We start from the raw sequence: 15,470 nt of genomic DNA, 5'->3' as shown, positions 1-15,470 counted from the left end.
AGATAATGCCTAGAGAAGTTTCCAAAGCTGACAGAAGACATCAATCCCCAGATCCAAGAAACTTAGGAAACCTGATAAAGTGCCAATACCAAATGAAGACATGTTAAACATAACGGGAAGTCACGGGTTGGAAAGTGCTGTATACGATTTATCGTAGAAAATCTCTCTCTAGATGGTGTATGAAGAACATACTATGTGGGGGCAGGAGATAAGTTAGTGGGCTGTAATAGTGAAGAAAGAGTATGATGATGGCATATCTCCCACTTCTATTTCAGCCTTTTTTTTTTTTTTTAAGTTAAGGTTTTTGCCACAGGGTGTGCGCTTGCCAGAGAGAAGAGAAACAGAGAGAGACAGCGGCCTTTTTCTCCCTCTTTCCTTCTTCGTCACTTTCTTCCTGGGATTCTAGGCATGAACATAAAGGTACCCAGTGCAATTCCCAAGCCTCCAGATCTGGGACTCAACCATGGTCAGCCATGTGGGTGTCCAGAGCCTTAACCACAATGCTGGCCCCTCAGCTGTGTTTTAATCCCCAGAAAGCACAGGGAGTCAGCAGCCTTTCAACTTTTTACAGGGGATTCTTTGACTATAGGCTATTGTCAGTGGTGATATATTTTTTTCCCTAACCCATTCATATTTCCGGGACCATGTCTGTCTTGTTCATCACTGTATCCTCAGTACTTAGCACAGTTCCTTTTAAATATTCGGTGCTCAAAACATAGTTACTAAATAAAGGAAGAAGACAAAGTTTAAAACTATAAAAATTCAATCATATCTTTACTTTCTGCAAAGTACCTTATTTTCTTGGTGATGGGGTTATATCGTGATATCATCACAGTGCAGGCTCCACAGCCGCCTCCTCCACAGCCATACTTAGTTCCTGTGAGTCGAACTGGAAGAAGGCTAGTTAAAGATAATGTGTTTTCCATGATTCTCTTTCTAGAATAGCTCTGACCTTAAGAGATGGAACTATCACAGCCTCTTAAATGCATAGTTAAGTTTAAATATATTTATCAAATGGTATACAAGTGTCTTAGCTACTATTGTAGTATAGCTACTATAATATATACTCTTGTAAACTCCTGATGTCTTTTTTTATGTGTTATATTTTGTATCCTTTCTTTGAAAAGACCTGGACTTCAAGTTACCAAAAATAGGGCCAAATTGGGTCCAGCAGGTGGTTGATGGTTAAGGGCACTGGACTCCCTCATGGCTGACTGCAATTCAAGTCCCGGACCTGGAGGCTTGCCTTCTCTCTCTCTCTCTCTGTCTCTCTCTCTCTTGCTCTGTCCCTCTCTGGTCAAACAAATAAGTAAATAAAGATAAATAAAATAATTCTTAAAAAAATAGGGCCAAATTAAGAATGGAAGAGTTGCTTTTTTACATCAGGATTTGGGAGTTGGTCAGTGTGTTGCAGGAACAATGGTGCTTTCAGTGGTATATAGAAGCAGTTACATGGAGATACTAAGGTATTTGAGAAGATTCCAAAGCATGTGGAAGAATATTTAATGGAAAGTTACTTGGTTAAAATCTGACAGTTTTACCAGTGTCCTGTATGTTAATTAATAAAATTAGATGTCACTGACTAGCAGCTTAATAAGGTGGGGTCACTGGCAAAGGAGGCCTGCTCTCTGAAGTTTTATTTTTTTTTTTTGGAGAGGTTTTTGCTATAGGGCACGTGCGCTCACCAGACAGACAGAGAGAGACAGAGAGACAGAAAGTGAGAAATCACCCCCCAGGGGGGGATGGCCATGCCGCAATCCCTTCTCCTCCATTCTCCTCTCGGGATCTTGGGCACACACGCACACGCGCCCGGTGTGAGTTTAAGCCACTGGGTCCGGGACTCGAACCACGGTCAACTACGTGGGAGTCCAGCGACATAGCCATTACACTAACTGCTGGTCCCTGCTCTCTGAAGTTTTAAGGAGCAATAGTTTCTGGCTACCACAAGGTTTGTCTTATGAAAATGAAAAGCTTCTATGGGCATCAAGAAAAATGTACTATTTAGTTGGATCATACTGTTTAATTTTACTTCATAAATTATGAAACAGCAGTCTCTTGTTTCATGAAAATTCTTTTCCCTTCACCTAACAAGTCTTGTAAATAACTTATTCTGAATGAGTCTTGCTAGTCTCAGGTTTGAATTAAAAATACATAATTGTAATTATTTTTAAAAAGGAAGAGTTTATACTTACAAATATTTGAGAATTTTTAGTCACACACACGGTTGGCCCAGAATAAAAAAATATTTTTTTCTAGCCTGCTCTGCAGCTGGAGGGGGCAGTTCCTTAATGACATGGGCCAGTGGGATGTATATGACTTCCAAGAGGGAAATGTCCTTAAAAGGAGAGGGGTGCCACCCTCTCTGTCCATGACATCTTCCTATTTGCTGGAGTTCAGATCTGATGACTGTAACTCAACTATTCATCTCTGACCATGAGGGGAAAGCTGCATGCTGAGGAAGGTGGGGTAGCAAGACACAAGGAGCTTGGCTCTGAGAATGTTTACTCGCCTGATCTGCCTACCTCTGGGCTTCCTGTAGGTGAGGAGGACACCATGCGAGCATGCCTCACAGATGGCCTTCAGCAGCAGGGAATGTCACCAGGGGACCCAGCAGCTGCACTTTGCAACCCATCGCCCCAGTGTTCACTAAGGCCATGCCTCCCTGCCAATGGCTCAGTGCTATGGAGAGACATGGAGTCCTTGCCAACCATCCCCAGTAGCTTTACAAACACACCTTAGATAGATCGGCAGTCCAGGTCCCTTCCATTCAACATTCTCTTTCTCTAATTTTCCAAGGTCAGACTTGCATTGTGGTCTAACGACTCTCTAAGTCTTCTTCAGTTTCCTTCACATTTTATTTTACACAGGCATTTCTCCTAATAAGACTCTTGCACATTTAACCCCATTTTTTTATGTGTGCATGTTTGTGTTTGCTTCCGGGAAAACCGGAACTAGTACAATGTGAAAGAAATAAACTCTTATTTTGTTTGCTACTATTTAGGGTTTTCCTTCACTTACAATGAACTAAATTTTAAATATCACACAGAAGTACTGTGGATAGTCAAGGAGTCAGTGTTCATTGTCTTTACATCCAAAGATCTTTCTGACTTTCAGGGACATACTCATGTGTCTGAAAAGTAGCTATTGGTGCTTTGGAGTTGTGTACTTTTTGGGGAATTTTACCCTTTTTCTCTGACCATGAGGGGAAAGCTGCATGCTGAGGAAGGTGGGGTAGCAAGACACAAGGAGCTTGGCTCTGAGAATGTTTACTCGCCTGATCTGCCTACCTCTGGGCTTCCTGTAGGTGAGGAGGACACCATGCGAGCATGCCTCACAGATGGCCTTCAGCAGCAGGGAATGTCACCAGGGGACCCAGCAGCTGCACTTTGCAACCCATCGCCCCAGTGTTCACTAAGGCCATGCCTCCCTGCCAATGGCTCAGTGCTATGGAGAGACATGGAGTCCTTGCCAACCATCCCCAGTAGCTTTACAAACACACCTTAGATAGATCGGCAGTCCAGGTCCCTTCCATTCAACATTCTCTTTCTCTAATTTTCCAAGGTCAGACTTGCATTGTGGTCTAACGACTCTCTAAGTCTTCTTCAGTTTCCTTCACATTTTATTTTACACAGGCATTTCTCCTAATAAGACTCTTGCACATTTAACCCCATTTTTTTATGTGTGCATGTTTGTGTCTGCTTCCGGGAAAACCGGAACTAGTACAATGTGAAAGAAATAAACTCTTATTTTGTTTGCTACTATTTAGGGTTTTCCTTCACTTACAATGAACTAAATTTTAAATATCACACAGAAGTACTGTGGATAGTCAAGGAGTCAGTGTTCATTGTCTTTACATCCAAAGATCTTTCTGACTTTCAGGGACATACTCATGTGTCTGAAAAGTAGCTATTGGTGCTTTGGAGTTGTGTACTTTTTGGGGAATTTTACCCTTTTCAAGGAATAAATACATATACAGATTCCCATTGTTACATACTTTGGCATATAATTTAGCAAGGTCTACTGACTTCTGGAAGCCCACTGAAACTCATGCATAGCAGGCTAAGAATTCATTCCTTAGATAGCTTTTATTTAGAATGTTTTTTTGTGGTAGAATTTTCAGGTTTAATTTCTCTGTTTTTCTTTGACTTGCATTTCAGGTAATTTTTGTGCTCATTTACTACTGGGCCTGAAGATTAGTCCTTGAAGAGAGAGTATAAATATTGTGACTATTAAATTCTAAAAGATGCTTAATTAAGCCCTCTTAACATCCATTGTTTTAGTTCTCCCACTTTATACAATGTATTTAGTGCCAAAACAAAGATTCAAAATAACTTAGTTCTGATAGCCACAGTTGTGCATTGCCCATAAAACTAGGACGTAAGACTTTTCCAAGGATAATCACAAAACTGTAAGTAGGGAATATGTCTCAGTGTGGCTCTAAACAGATATTTAAAATATCATCTGATGAGGACATCAGTGGTACACGCACACACACACACACACTCACTCACACACTCAAAACAAAGAAAGGATACGCTTCTTCCTCAGATACGGTAACAGCATCATTTCAGGATCGACATTTTTTTCTATCACCTATGACAGAGTAAAACCAAGAGTTAGGCACACAAAACTGTGAGAGATATTATAATATCCATGTTGTTGGTACCAAGCTGATTTTAGGGAAGTGCACATTAATTAACCCTGCTATTCATATTTTCAAGTTGATTTCATGTTTATGGAACATCTGTAATGGACAACTCACTTCTCAAATCTCCAGCCCAACCAGCCCTGTGCTACTGTCCTTGGTCCTGAATTATCACTGTTTGCTAAGACCTAGTGGTTGTTTCTTCTGAGAGGAAAACTAGTGACACCTGTTCAGCTTCTCGCACAGAGTGTGAAGGAGGAGAGAGAAAAGACATTAGTAGGACAGAATCTAATAGGAGAGAGAGAAAGAGAGGTGCTTCTATAAAATAGAATAGCCTCTGAGACATTGATAGAGTTAATATCTTCTTGTTAGTTAATATCTTCTTGTTAGTTAGGGTACATGTGCTCTCTAGACACACACACACACACACACACACACACACACACACACAGGAAAGAGAGAGAGAGATAAAGAGAGAGAAATAACCCCGTGGGGGGGATGGCCATGTTGCACTCCCTTTTCCTCCATTCTCCTTTCAGGATTTTGAATGTGCACGCACATGCACCAGGCGTGACTTTCAAGCTGCCAGGACTGGGACTCAAACAGCACAGTTGGCCATGTGGAATCCAGCCACCTTAGCCACCATGTCACTGTCTAGTCTGATATAGTTAATTGAAATAATTTTTTAAAAAACTAGTGTGTTTATCATGTTCAAATAATTACAGCTTCCAGAAGGAGACTAAACCAATCACGGCACCTGCATCAGAGAAACAAAGGAGAAGATAAATGTGCCAGGTGATGCAAAGCTGTACAGCAAGGACACACTTTGGCAAATTCACGTGGGCAGCCCAGCATTAAAACAGCATTCCTGAGGGCCAGCAGGTGGCATGGTGGTTAAGGTGCTGGATTCCGACATGGTTGACCGCAGTTCAAGACCTAGACCTGGCAACTCACTCTCTCTCTCATCAAATTAAAATAACAAATAAAATAATATAAATAATTATTTAAAAAGAAAAAGAAAACCAGCATCCCTTCTGGTGTAGTGGTTAAGGTGCTGGACTCTCATATCTCTGGCTGCAGTTTGAGTCCTGGACTGAGTGGCTTAAAACTCACAACGGGCACATGTGCATGTGCACCAAAAATCCCAAAAGGAGAATGGAGGAGAAAGGACTGCAGCATGGCCATCCCAACATGGGTTGTGGGGGAGAGGGCGGCGGTGATTTCTCACTGTCTCTGTCTTTCTCTGCCTCTCTGGCAAGTGCACACACCCTATAGAAAAATTTAAAAAAAAAAAACTTGATTAAAAAAAATCCCTGAGGGATGGCATGATTGAAAGGTCATGATTAATTATGCTTTCCAAAGTAATCAAGTTTTCTCTCTTTTTTGATTAAAAATTCAGGATTTATTTTAGATTCACAGACTGCACTGAAGCATGATTTGTTTTACAATTTTAAAAGCCAAATTAGTTTTCACCATGCTTAGTAACTTTCCCTTTTGAGAAGAAGGTGAGGAGGGACATACGCTTATTCTATCGCTGCCTCCTCTCCCTCATTCTAAGCCATATGACAGGAAGTGAGGCATATACCAATGACCAGTGTGCTATTTGTGCCCCAGAGGAATCTTCAATATGGAAAGAGGTGGGTGTGTGTTTGTGCGTGTGTGTACATGCTGAAGTACAAGAAAAAATTGGGGGGGCCTCCCAGGCATCCTCCATTTACAAGGCCCTCAAATGGAATGCCTTATTTTATTTTCCAAACTTATTCCTTCCCTCCTTTGCCCTAACCTGTTTAATAGCCTCACTACCTGCTAGGTCATCTACACTTAAAAACGTGAGCTATTTTAAACTCTTTCCTCTTTCCAGTGCAGTACAATCAGTGTTACCACGTTCTGCCAATTAGACGTCTAAATGCCCTTCTGTTCTACTGTCGGTATCCAGAACACAACCGGACCAACTCTTGCCAGAACCAGGATAACAGCTGCCTAACCAGCCTCCTTGCCTCCACGCTTGGCACCTGCAGATCCCACCCTCTAGTGCCATCACCAGAGTGAACACTCCAATAGTCATCCCATCTCATGTATCTGCCTAAATTTACGTGGCTCCTGGATGCTGAACTGCCATGTCTGGAATTCTTGAATCATCGGAGTGCTTGTTAAAACATAACGTCTATAGAATGAGGATTTCTGGAAGAGGGAACCAGAAAAATGCCATTTTAATGAGTGCGCTGAATGGGTCTTAGATGAATTCACACTTGCGAGCTCGTGCAGTACAAGAAGGAATTCAACTCCTTGGCAAGGCCCATTGTTTCCTGCCACTTGATCCAGGCATCTTGCATTCAGGCCACATGGGCGCACCGGCTGGTCGCAGCAGTACCTTGGAACGCATGGCTCCTGCTGTCCTGACAGGCCTCCCTGTCTTCTCTATGTGGCAGAATTCTGCATGCTATTCAAAGCTCAGACGTTCTCCATGGAGAGCGGTGCCACCAACTGTACCCTTCCACGTAACCGTTCTCTGTGTGCCCACGGCTGATGTCCTCACCTCTTTTATGGTACTTTCTACTTTGCATATAACTATTTGTATAGGTATAAACCTATCCTGATTCTGAGAAAAATCATCTTCTTTCATTCATCTTTGTGTCAAACACTGAGCTCAGTGCTGGGGATTTAGCATAGGGATATAATAATGTTCACTAATTAAATGGATTCCTTGAACAGAATGTGCACAACTTGCTGTGAAACATGAAGAAGGGAGGAATGAGTTTTCAACAACTGGGATATCTAAAAAGGAAGAAAAACAGAGAATGTATAGCAGCAGATACTATTGGTTGTCTATCTCAGCATGCATCCTTCCTTCCTCCCTCCCTTTCCTCCTTCCACCTGGACTAAGGATGAAATGACTAGAACCCCAGCAGCCACTTTAGATTATGAGGCAATGCATTAGGGGCAGCAGAAGATACAGAGAGAAGAAACCTGGGTCCAAGACAGTAGCAAAAGGCTCCTGGACAAAAGCTTCACAATGTCTATCTCCAGATATCTTTTATGTAAAGGGGAAAATTTGTAGTACCCTGTTTGAATCACTGTTAGTTTTGAGTTTATGGCATTTGAAGCTGAAACTAACTCTTGTTAATACATACAATGGTGAATCACAGAAGCCAAGTTTTAACAGAGAGACAGGATCTGGGTGGCATAGATAGTAAGAAACAGCATTTCAGACTTGAGGAATATTTATATATTTGGGGAAGAAACTCATGAGAAAAGCAGACCTTGTTTGTTTTAGTATTTGTTCCAGGAGCTGTTTCAAAAGATTGAAGTCTGGCTCGAAGTGCCACTGGCTTGGAATATACTTATTTTACTTGATTTTGAGGGGTGTCATATTTTGAGGAAGGAAGTAGGAGCAAGAATCAATCAAGCATGCATCACGCAGCCTGTCCTAGCAGCTCTCAGGATGAAAGAAGGAGGTCAAGACTGAGAAGGCGGCTGGGAGGCCTGGGGAACAGTTATTCTCCCTGACTCTGGACCAGAGAGACAACGCCAGTTCTCAGGTCAAGGCCGTTGCGTATACCCGTCTCACCTCAGCTGTTGGTACTGCCAGGGCGGAATCTGTCCTCTATAGCGCTGCCAGCCCTTCTGGGAGAGTCCAAGTTCACATTGCATAAGTTTACAAAACCACTTTCCCATGTGCGTGGTTGGTGACTGGTGACTGAGCGGGCCCTGCCAGAACCAAGACCAGAGGCGGGCAAAAGAAAGGAGAGAGGGGAGAGAAAAGGGAGTTAAGGACAGAACGTAAGACGGAGAGGACAAGGCCGCAAGGTAGAGGGAAAGGGAAGAAAGAGATGTGGATTATAGGACTCGGTTAATAGAGAAGAACAATAACCCACGGCAGCCTCAGAGCGGAGGAGGCTTGAGGGGGAGCCACCAGGACATTTCTTCCTGAGCTTCGGGTTGCTTTAACATTCATTTTGCTTGTTGATTCTTCCTGCCTAAACTACTGCCACTCCCTCCACTTTTCTGTGAATCATGACAGCCATCCCTGTGGCCCAGAAATTTCTTCTCTCAGCCCAGGAAGCTAAGGACTCTGGGAAACACTAGCCAATGAACGGTTCTTTCCAGTTTCCTATATTAATACCATGACCCTACATGTTTGGTGAACAATCAGTGTTCAATCATTTCTTCTCAGCTCTCTGACACCTCTGACCAGGATCTGGCTCTACCAACAAAGTACTTTATCTTCAGTTGTTTGTTTGTTTTCTAAGAGGCTTTGTGCCTTAGGGAGTACACACTCACTAGAAAGAGAGAGAAACAGAGACAGTGAGAAGGAAAGTGAGAAATCACCCCCAGGGATGATGGCCATGCCTCAGTCCGTTCTCTTCTATTCTCCTCCTGGGATCTTAGGCACACACACATGCACAGGCACCCAGAGTGATTTTCAAGCCATCATGTCCAGGACTCGAACTGCAGTAGGCCAAGTGGGAGTTCAGTAACATAACCACTTCACCATCTACTGGCCCCCAAAGCATATGATCTTCTAGTCTAGATATAAACAAGTGTTTCCACATAGCAAGTATTTACTATGCACGAACACTTTACTAATCACTTACCATGGAATTTAATCTTCATAACAATTCCACAGAAGGTATTGCTATTAGTTCTGTTTTCAAAGGAAAAAACTGAGGCTCAGAGATATTAAGCACTTTGCCTAAGGCCCCAGGGCTGCCAAGAGGCAGAGCAGAGTGCCCAGGAGCAAACCCAAGTCTAATTAGTTCCAAAGCACATTCCCTCGACCTCTATGCCTCACTGCCTCATGGAATGACACACTTCAGTTCCTGAGTGGAGTGCAGAGTGGCATCAATGGTATAATTTAATCATGGGCTCTTATTTAGCTTTATTTATTTCTTTTAATTCGATCAAAGAGGAACAGAGTGTGTGTGAGAGAGAGAGAGAGAGAGAAAGTGAGAAAGCAAGCCACCAGATTCAGACTTGAACCATGGTCGGCCATGTGGGAGTCCAGCACCCTTAACCACCATGCCACCTGCCACCCTGAGTCACCTGCTATTTTGCGGGGTCCTGGTGGAGTAAGATTTTGGAAATCTCTTGGCCACTAGGGCTCTGACTAAGCACTGGCCTTGTCTCCAGATAGTCTGATCCTGCTTGATGACCTCTTTTGGTGACTTGGGGAGATTTTGCAAACTGCACAGACCAGAGACCAATCACATCACACATAGTCTCCTTGTTCACTTCTAAGCTTCCTTTTCAAAAGTTAATTTTGAATCTCAGAGGTCACATTTGACTGTAAGACCCCTATTCTCTAGTGATGTCTCTCTCACACCTATCTCAATAAGCCCCTCACCCTCTGAATCAGAAAGTTTATTGCAATTCTATCCATGTGGCAATCAGGTTTGCCTACCAGTACTCAAGCATGCACCCATCAGAATTTGGGAGCGGGAGGAAGAAAAGGAAAAGGGTCACATGATTTCTACTGCTAAGGTCATTGCAAAAACTGAATCAATAGGTCTAGAGTGTACTTTACAGGACTTTTGGCTCATAGATCAAATCGGCCCACAGAAAAGAATCGATTTATCTATTTTAAAAATTAGTTGAACACAAACTGTCGTTAGCCATTATGTTAAAAATTCCAACACAGTTTGTTATAGAGGTGGGGGATAGATGAGGGGAACAATGTTCAACTCAAAACACCTGTTTTGGGACCAGCAGTTAGCGTAATGGCTATGTCGCTGGACTCCCATGTAGTCGACCGCGGTTCACGTCCCGGACCCGGTGGCTTAAAACTCACGCCGGGCACATGTGCGTGTGTGCCCAAGATCCCGAGAGGAGAATGGAGGAGAAGGGATTGTGGCGTGGCCATCCCCCCTGGGGGGTGATTTCTCGCTTTCTGTCTCTCTGTCTCTCTCTGTATGGCGAGTGCACGCACCCTATAGCAAAAACCTCTCAAAAACAAACAAACAAACAAAAACACCTGTTTCCTCATTTAACTAAAACCCTTACCATCACCTAGAAAGCCCTAGTAGTCTGGCCCCTGGCTATATCTCCAGCTCCACCAACCAGAAGTCCTCCTACCTCAGGACACTTCCACATACTATTCCCTCTTCCTGGAATGTTCTTCCTCCAGATGTTTGCAGGCTTTCTCTGACTTCGCAGTGATCATTACTGAAATGTCATCCTCTTAGGTTGAAGTGTCCGTCCCTTCTGAAGTATCAGCTCTTGCCAATCTCTAGCCCCTCACTTTGCATTCTTCTTCTTTTTTCTATTTACTTCTTTTTGATTAATTTAATTTATCATTATTATTTCTTTATTTGACCAGAGAGAGAAAGAGAGAGAGAACAGGAAAATGAGAAAGCAAGCTGCCAGGTCCAGGAGTCGAACCACAGTCGACCATGTGGGAGTCGAGCACCTTAACTACCACACCAATTGCTGGCCCCACTTTGCTTTCTTTTCTATACTTCCACTTGTCACTGCCTGGCATTATATATTTCCATGTATTTATGTGCTTGTTGTCTGTCTCCCACAGGCAGAAGCTTTGTCATTTCTGTGCTCTGGTACCCCATGAGCCTAGAACACTGCCAGGCATATAGTAGGCTCCTAAAGATGATCGGATTGAATACTCATAATCACTCTTTATGAAGTAAATTATATTATTCCCTTTAAGAGAGAACTAAGCTTTGAAAGAGCATCTCAGTATTAGAGGTGGAATTAAATCCTTGTTTTTCTAAACAAAAAGCCAGTATTGGACCAGCCTAGAGGCACAGCCTGTAGCCTACTGAACTGTCGTGCTGGAAACTACCCGGCTGACTGCGGGCTCAGGTTTCCACGTAGGTCTAAAAACATGTCGGGTATGTGTGCAAGTGACCAAGATCCTAACGACCTAACGGATGAAGAAGGGAGATTGTGTTGTGACAAGACCCTATTGAAGATACTTATCTCTCATGGGTGTGCATGTGCTCTCGATTATGAATAAATTTTTTAAAGTATTTTTTAAAAGCTAGTATAGTATTTACTATAACATTCTGTTACCCTAAAGAAGAAAAAATGACATAGTGTCAATTGTTACACTTCGCTTTGTTACCATATTTCACCTTTGTAGCAGTCCTGCAAGGGAGGCCTAATATTCCATTACAGATCAGGAAAAACAAGCTGGTGTTCTCTAGTGTAACCCTGGCAGCAGGAGCAGATAAGGTTTTAGTGGAGCCTAGAATTTGTACAATTTTGGAGTGGGCTCATTAAGAAAAATAATACACAATTATAAAATTTAGAGCCAGCCAGGTGAGGTAGCAGTTCAGCAGCTGGATCCCACATGGCTGACTATGGGACTCATAGGCCTGGCCACTTGAAAAACATGCTTGGGCTGATGTGTGCGTGTGTGTGTGTGTGTGTGTGTGTGCCCAAAATCCCAAGAGGGAAATGGAAGAGAAGAGATTACAGAGTTGTCATCCCTCCTGGAGGGGTGATTTCTCTTTCTTTCTGTCTCTCTCTCTCTGGTGAGCACATGCACTCCACAGCAAATTAAAAAACTAGTGTTTTTAAGGGCCAGCTCATGGCATGGTGGTTAAGGCGACCAGATCCCACATGGCTGGCAATGCAGTTCAAGTCTCAAACCTGCGGCTTAAAACACATGTCTGATACATATGCGTGTGTGTCCCAAATCCCCAAAAGCAGGGAGAGATGGAGACAGGATTGTAATCCTCCATGGGGAGTGCTTTCTCACTTTCGCTTTCTCTCTCTCTCTCTGGCAGAATTTTTTTAAAAAATATTTTTATAGAAAAAAATACAAAACTACAGATGGCAATTAGGATCAGGACCTCAGGGCAGGTTTCACAAGTGAGTGGCTCAGTGCTTAACCTTTGCTTGCTTCGTGGGGAGTCAGCAGGTGCCAGTCAGAAAGGTGGCTTCCCTCGGGCAGGAAGCCGGGGCGGCTGCAAATGAACCAGCACTGGCACCACCGTATTTAGCTCTAAAGGACGCCCTTTAACCTTCCTGCCTCTGCTTCCCCATTCAGCCCATACGCTGAGACAACATTAAGCGTGAGCACGGTGGGCGCCCACACGGGAGTGGGGGTGAGGTTAGGAGGAAGCACACCGCCTAGAACTCTCCCAGCGTCTGTAGAGCGAGCCTTCGTTCTCTGAGAGCACAGACCCCCTGCTCTGAGTCCCCAGAGCCTGATTTTGCTTCAGCTCTGCCAGGAACTTCAGTATCTTTGCCCGAGAAACCGTGGGGGCGGCCTCAGCTAGCTCATCCCCACTGTGTTCTGTTTCTAAAGTCCTCCCTTGGTCAGACACACCCCAGAGCCCAGGCTCGGCCATCTAGATGGGCTGCTCTCAGTTTCCTGGAACGTGTTCCCATAGCCAGCGGCGTTTATCGGGAGGGCTTTGGGAGCGCTGGCCTTGACGGGTAAGAACAGCTCGTGCAGGGAGCAGGTGGGACTGAAAGCATTCTGTGAGCCTTGGAAGGAGACGAAAGGGAGCTTTAGGAACGTGGGGGCCCAAACATCCAGATGGCTCCTGAAAACATCCTCCGAAGCCCCGGAGGTGGGGATGGGGCCGCGACAGGAGCCCTCTTCCCAACCGGAACGCCCGGTGCGTGCTTTAGTGCCTGAAGTCGCTGACACCAAAAACAGGACGAGGGACCAACGACAGAAGGCACTCCTTGCCCTCGGCCCGGGCAGCAGGTCCAGGCGCCGGGCAGCCCCCGCGGGCGCGCTCACCTTGCGGCCGTTCACGTAGAAGAGCAGCTCCGGCGCCGAGTCCATGGTGGCTGCCTTCCGGGACAGACGCAGGCGCTCGGGGTCCGAGCGCGCAGAGTCGGAGGCGGCGGTTCCGAGGAGTTGCAGCTGCTAGTTTCCAGGCTGCGCTGACCCAAGCAGCGGGGCGGGGCTTGCTGCGGCCCTAAAGTTCAACTGAGCCGCCCCGTCCTGATTTAGATCCAAAGTTCCTGAGTTCGCTGCCAGGAAAGTCTTCCTCGTGTGGGCGTCACCGGAGAACTGGCTTTATGTGGCTAGATCTTGCGACTGTAGAAATGATCCCTTCTTCTCCCTGACCCGGACGCTTAGTGTATGTTCCACTTCGCATATGCCGTGGTCCTACGATCGCTTGGAGGTTCTGTTACTGCTTTTCCCTCCCGTCCCCTTCCCTTCTTTTTGTGGTTGGTTTAGCCATAGGGCGATGGCCTTGCTGGAGACACAGAGAGGAAAAAGTGAGAAATCATCCTCCCAGGAAAAGGTCAGTCACAATCTCTTCTCCATTCTCCCCCCTCAAGTTTGTGCACACAATGACCGGATTTTAGCCAAATTTGGGACTCGAACCCAGGTGTTCTGTGTACGAGTCCAACACCTTAACCATCATGCCACTTGGTGGCCTCTAAGAGGCTTGTCAACTAGATTGAAAGTCTAGGAACAGTAGACCCCTCCCATCACTCCTACTGCAGGCAGGTAACTCTCAAAACCAATCATCACATTTATTTCAACTCTGCAGGAAAAGAGCTTAAGGGAGAAATTATTTTACAAACTCTTTTTTTTAGGTTTTTTGTTTGTTGTTTTTTTGTTTTGTTTTGTTTTGTTTTGTTTTGTTTTGTTTCCATAGGGCACATGCTCTTCCTGGGGAGACCAGAGGCAGAGAGAAGGAAAGTGAGAAATCATCTCCTGGGGGGGATGGCCATGCTTCAGTCCCTCCTCCTCCATTCTCCTTTCAGGATTTTGGCCAGTCCCACACACATGTCCAGCATGACGCCAGGGGTCCAGGACTCTAACATGCTCACCCATATGGGAATTCGGCCCCCTTAACCACCATGCCATCTTATGGCTGTATTTGTTTGTTTGTTTTTCTCTTTTTAGAGAGGTTTTTTCTTACTGGGCACGTGCGCTTGCCAGAAAGACAGAGAGAGACAGAGAGATAGAAAACGAGAAATCACCCCCCAGAGGGGATGGCCATGCCACAATCCCTTATCCTCTATCCTCTATTCTCCTGTCGGGATCTTGGGCATGACACACATGCGCCCAGAGTGAGTTTAAGCCACCCGGACCGGGACTAGAACTGCGGTTAACTACATGGGAGTCCAGCGACATAGCCATTACGCTAACTGCTGATCCCTGACCGTGGGTTTTACAATTTTCATCATAGTTCTACAATAATTGTTTATTTTTAAAATCCAAAGCTACCTTGATAAAGAAACTATAAAAAAAATTATCACTATTAACAATTTATCCGTAATTCACCACATAGTTTATTCGGTAAATATTAAGAGATGTAAAACATCTTGGAAAACTTAAAAGCTGGAAAATACTAAAAAGCATAAAAATCACCTGTAAACCTAAAACTTAGAACTTAACAGTCGATTTTTTTGCAGCTATCTTTATAGTTTTGAAATCTGCACTACAACTTTGAGTAGCAGGTGGTGTGATGGTTGTGGTGCTAGATCCCATGTGAATGACTTTCTAGTTTGAGTCCTGGACCCAGTGGCTTGAAAAACACACCAGGCACATGTGCATGTGTGCCCAAAGTCCTAAGAGGACAATATAGAAGGGATTGTGGTGTGGCCATCGACCAGCAGGTGATTTCTTACATTGTCTCTCTTGGGTGAGCACATGAACCCTATGACAACAATAAATGAATGAATAAATGAATGAATCTTAAATGGAATCAAACTGGTTATTTTCCAGACTTTTTTCTTTTAGAATACCTAGAACAATTACTCATGTCATTTTATTTATGTAAACACAAAAATATTATTGTAAAGATTTCCAAAATTTGTACATAAAAGAGGACAACTTCTTTAAACTTTAACAATGGTCAACATTTTACCATACTCCCTCATTTCTTTC

At 44.2% G+C, this 15,470-nt stretch overlaps 1 protein-coding gene across 1 annotated transcript in view; it reads right to left on the bottom strand.

The window, feature by feature from the left end:
• The window catches only part of LOC102482260 (aldehyde oxidase), a 101,498-nt gene extending 87,975 nt beyond the window's left edge, over positions 1-13,523 (bottom strand). The window contains exons 1-3 of the mRNA XM_006152995.3: positions 13,359-13,523; positions 4,536-4,593; positions 793-889 (exon numbers count right to left, since the gene is read on the bottom strand). Of these exons, the coding sequence (XP_006153057.1) occupies positions 793-889; positions 4,536-4,593; positions 13,359-13,403 (200 nt within the window). The 5' untranslated portion in view covers positions 13,404-13,523. The remainder of the gene's footprint in view (positions 1-792; positions 890-4,535; positions 4,594-13,358) is intronic.
• Between the last annotated feature and the right edge of the window lie 1,947 nt (positions 13,524-15,470).

The sequence above is a fragment of the Tupaia chinensis genome, unplaced genomic scaffold (assembly GCF_000334495.1).
Source record: "Tupaia chinensis unplaced genomic scaffold, TupChi_1.0 Scaffold000361_2, whole genome shotgun sequence".
Lineage (NCBI taxonomy): Eukaryota > Metazoa > Chordata > Mammalia > Scandentia > Tupaiidae > Tupaia > Tupaia belangeri.
Note: the sequence above shows the minus strand (reverse complement) of the source record. Positions and strands in the feature narration are given on the sequence as shown.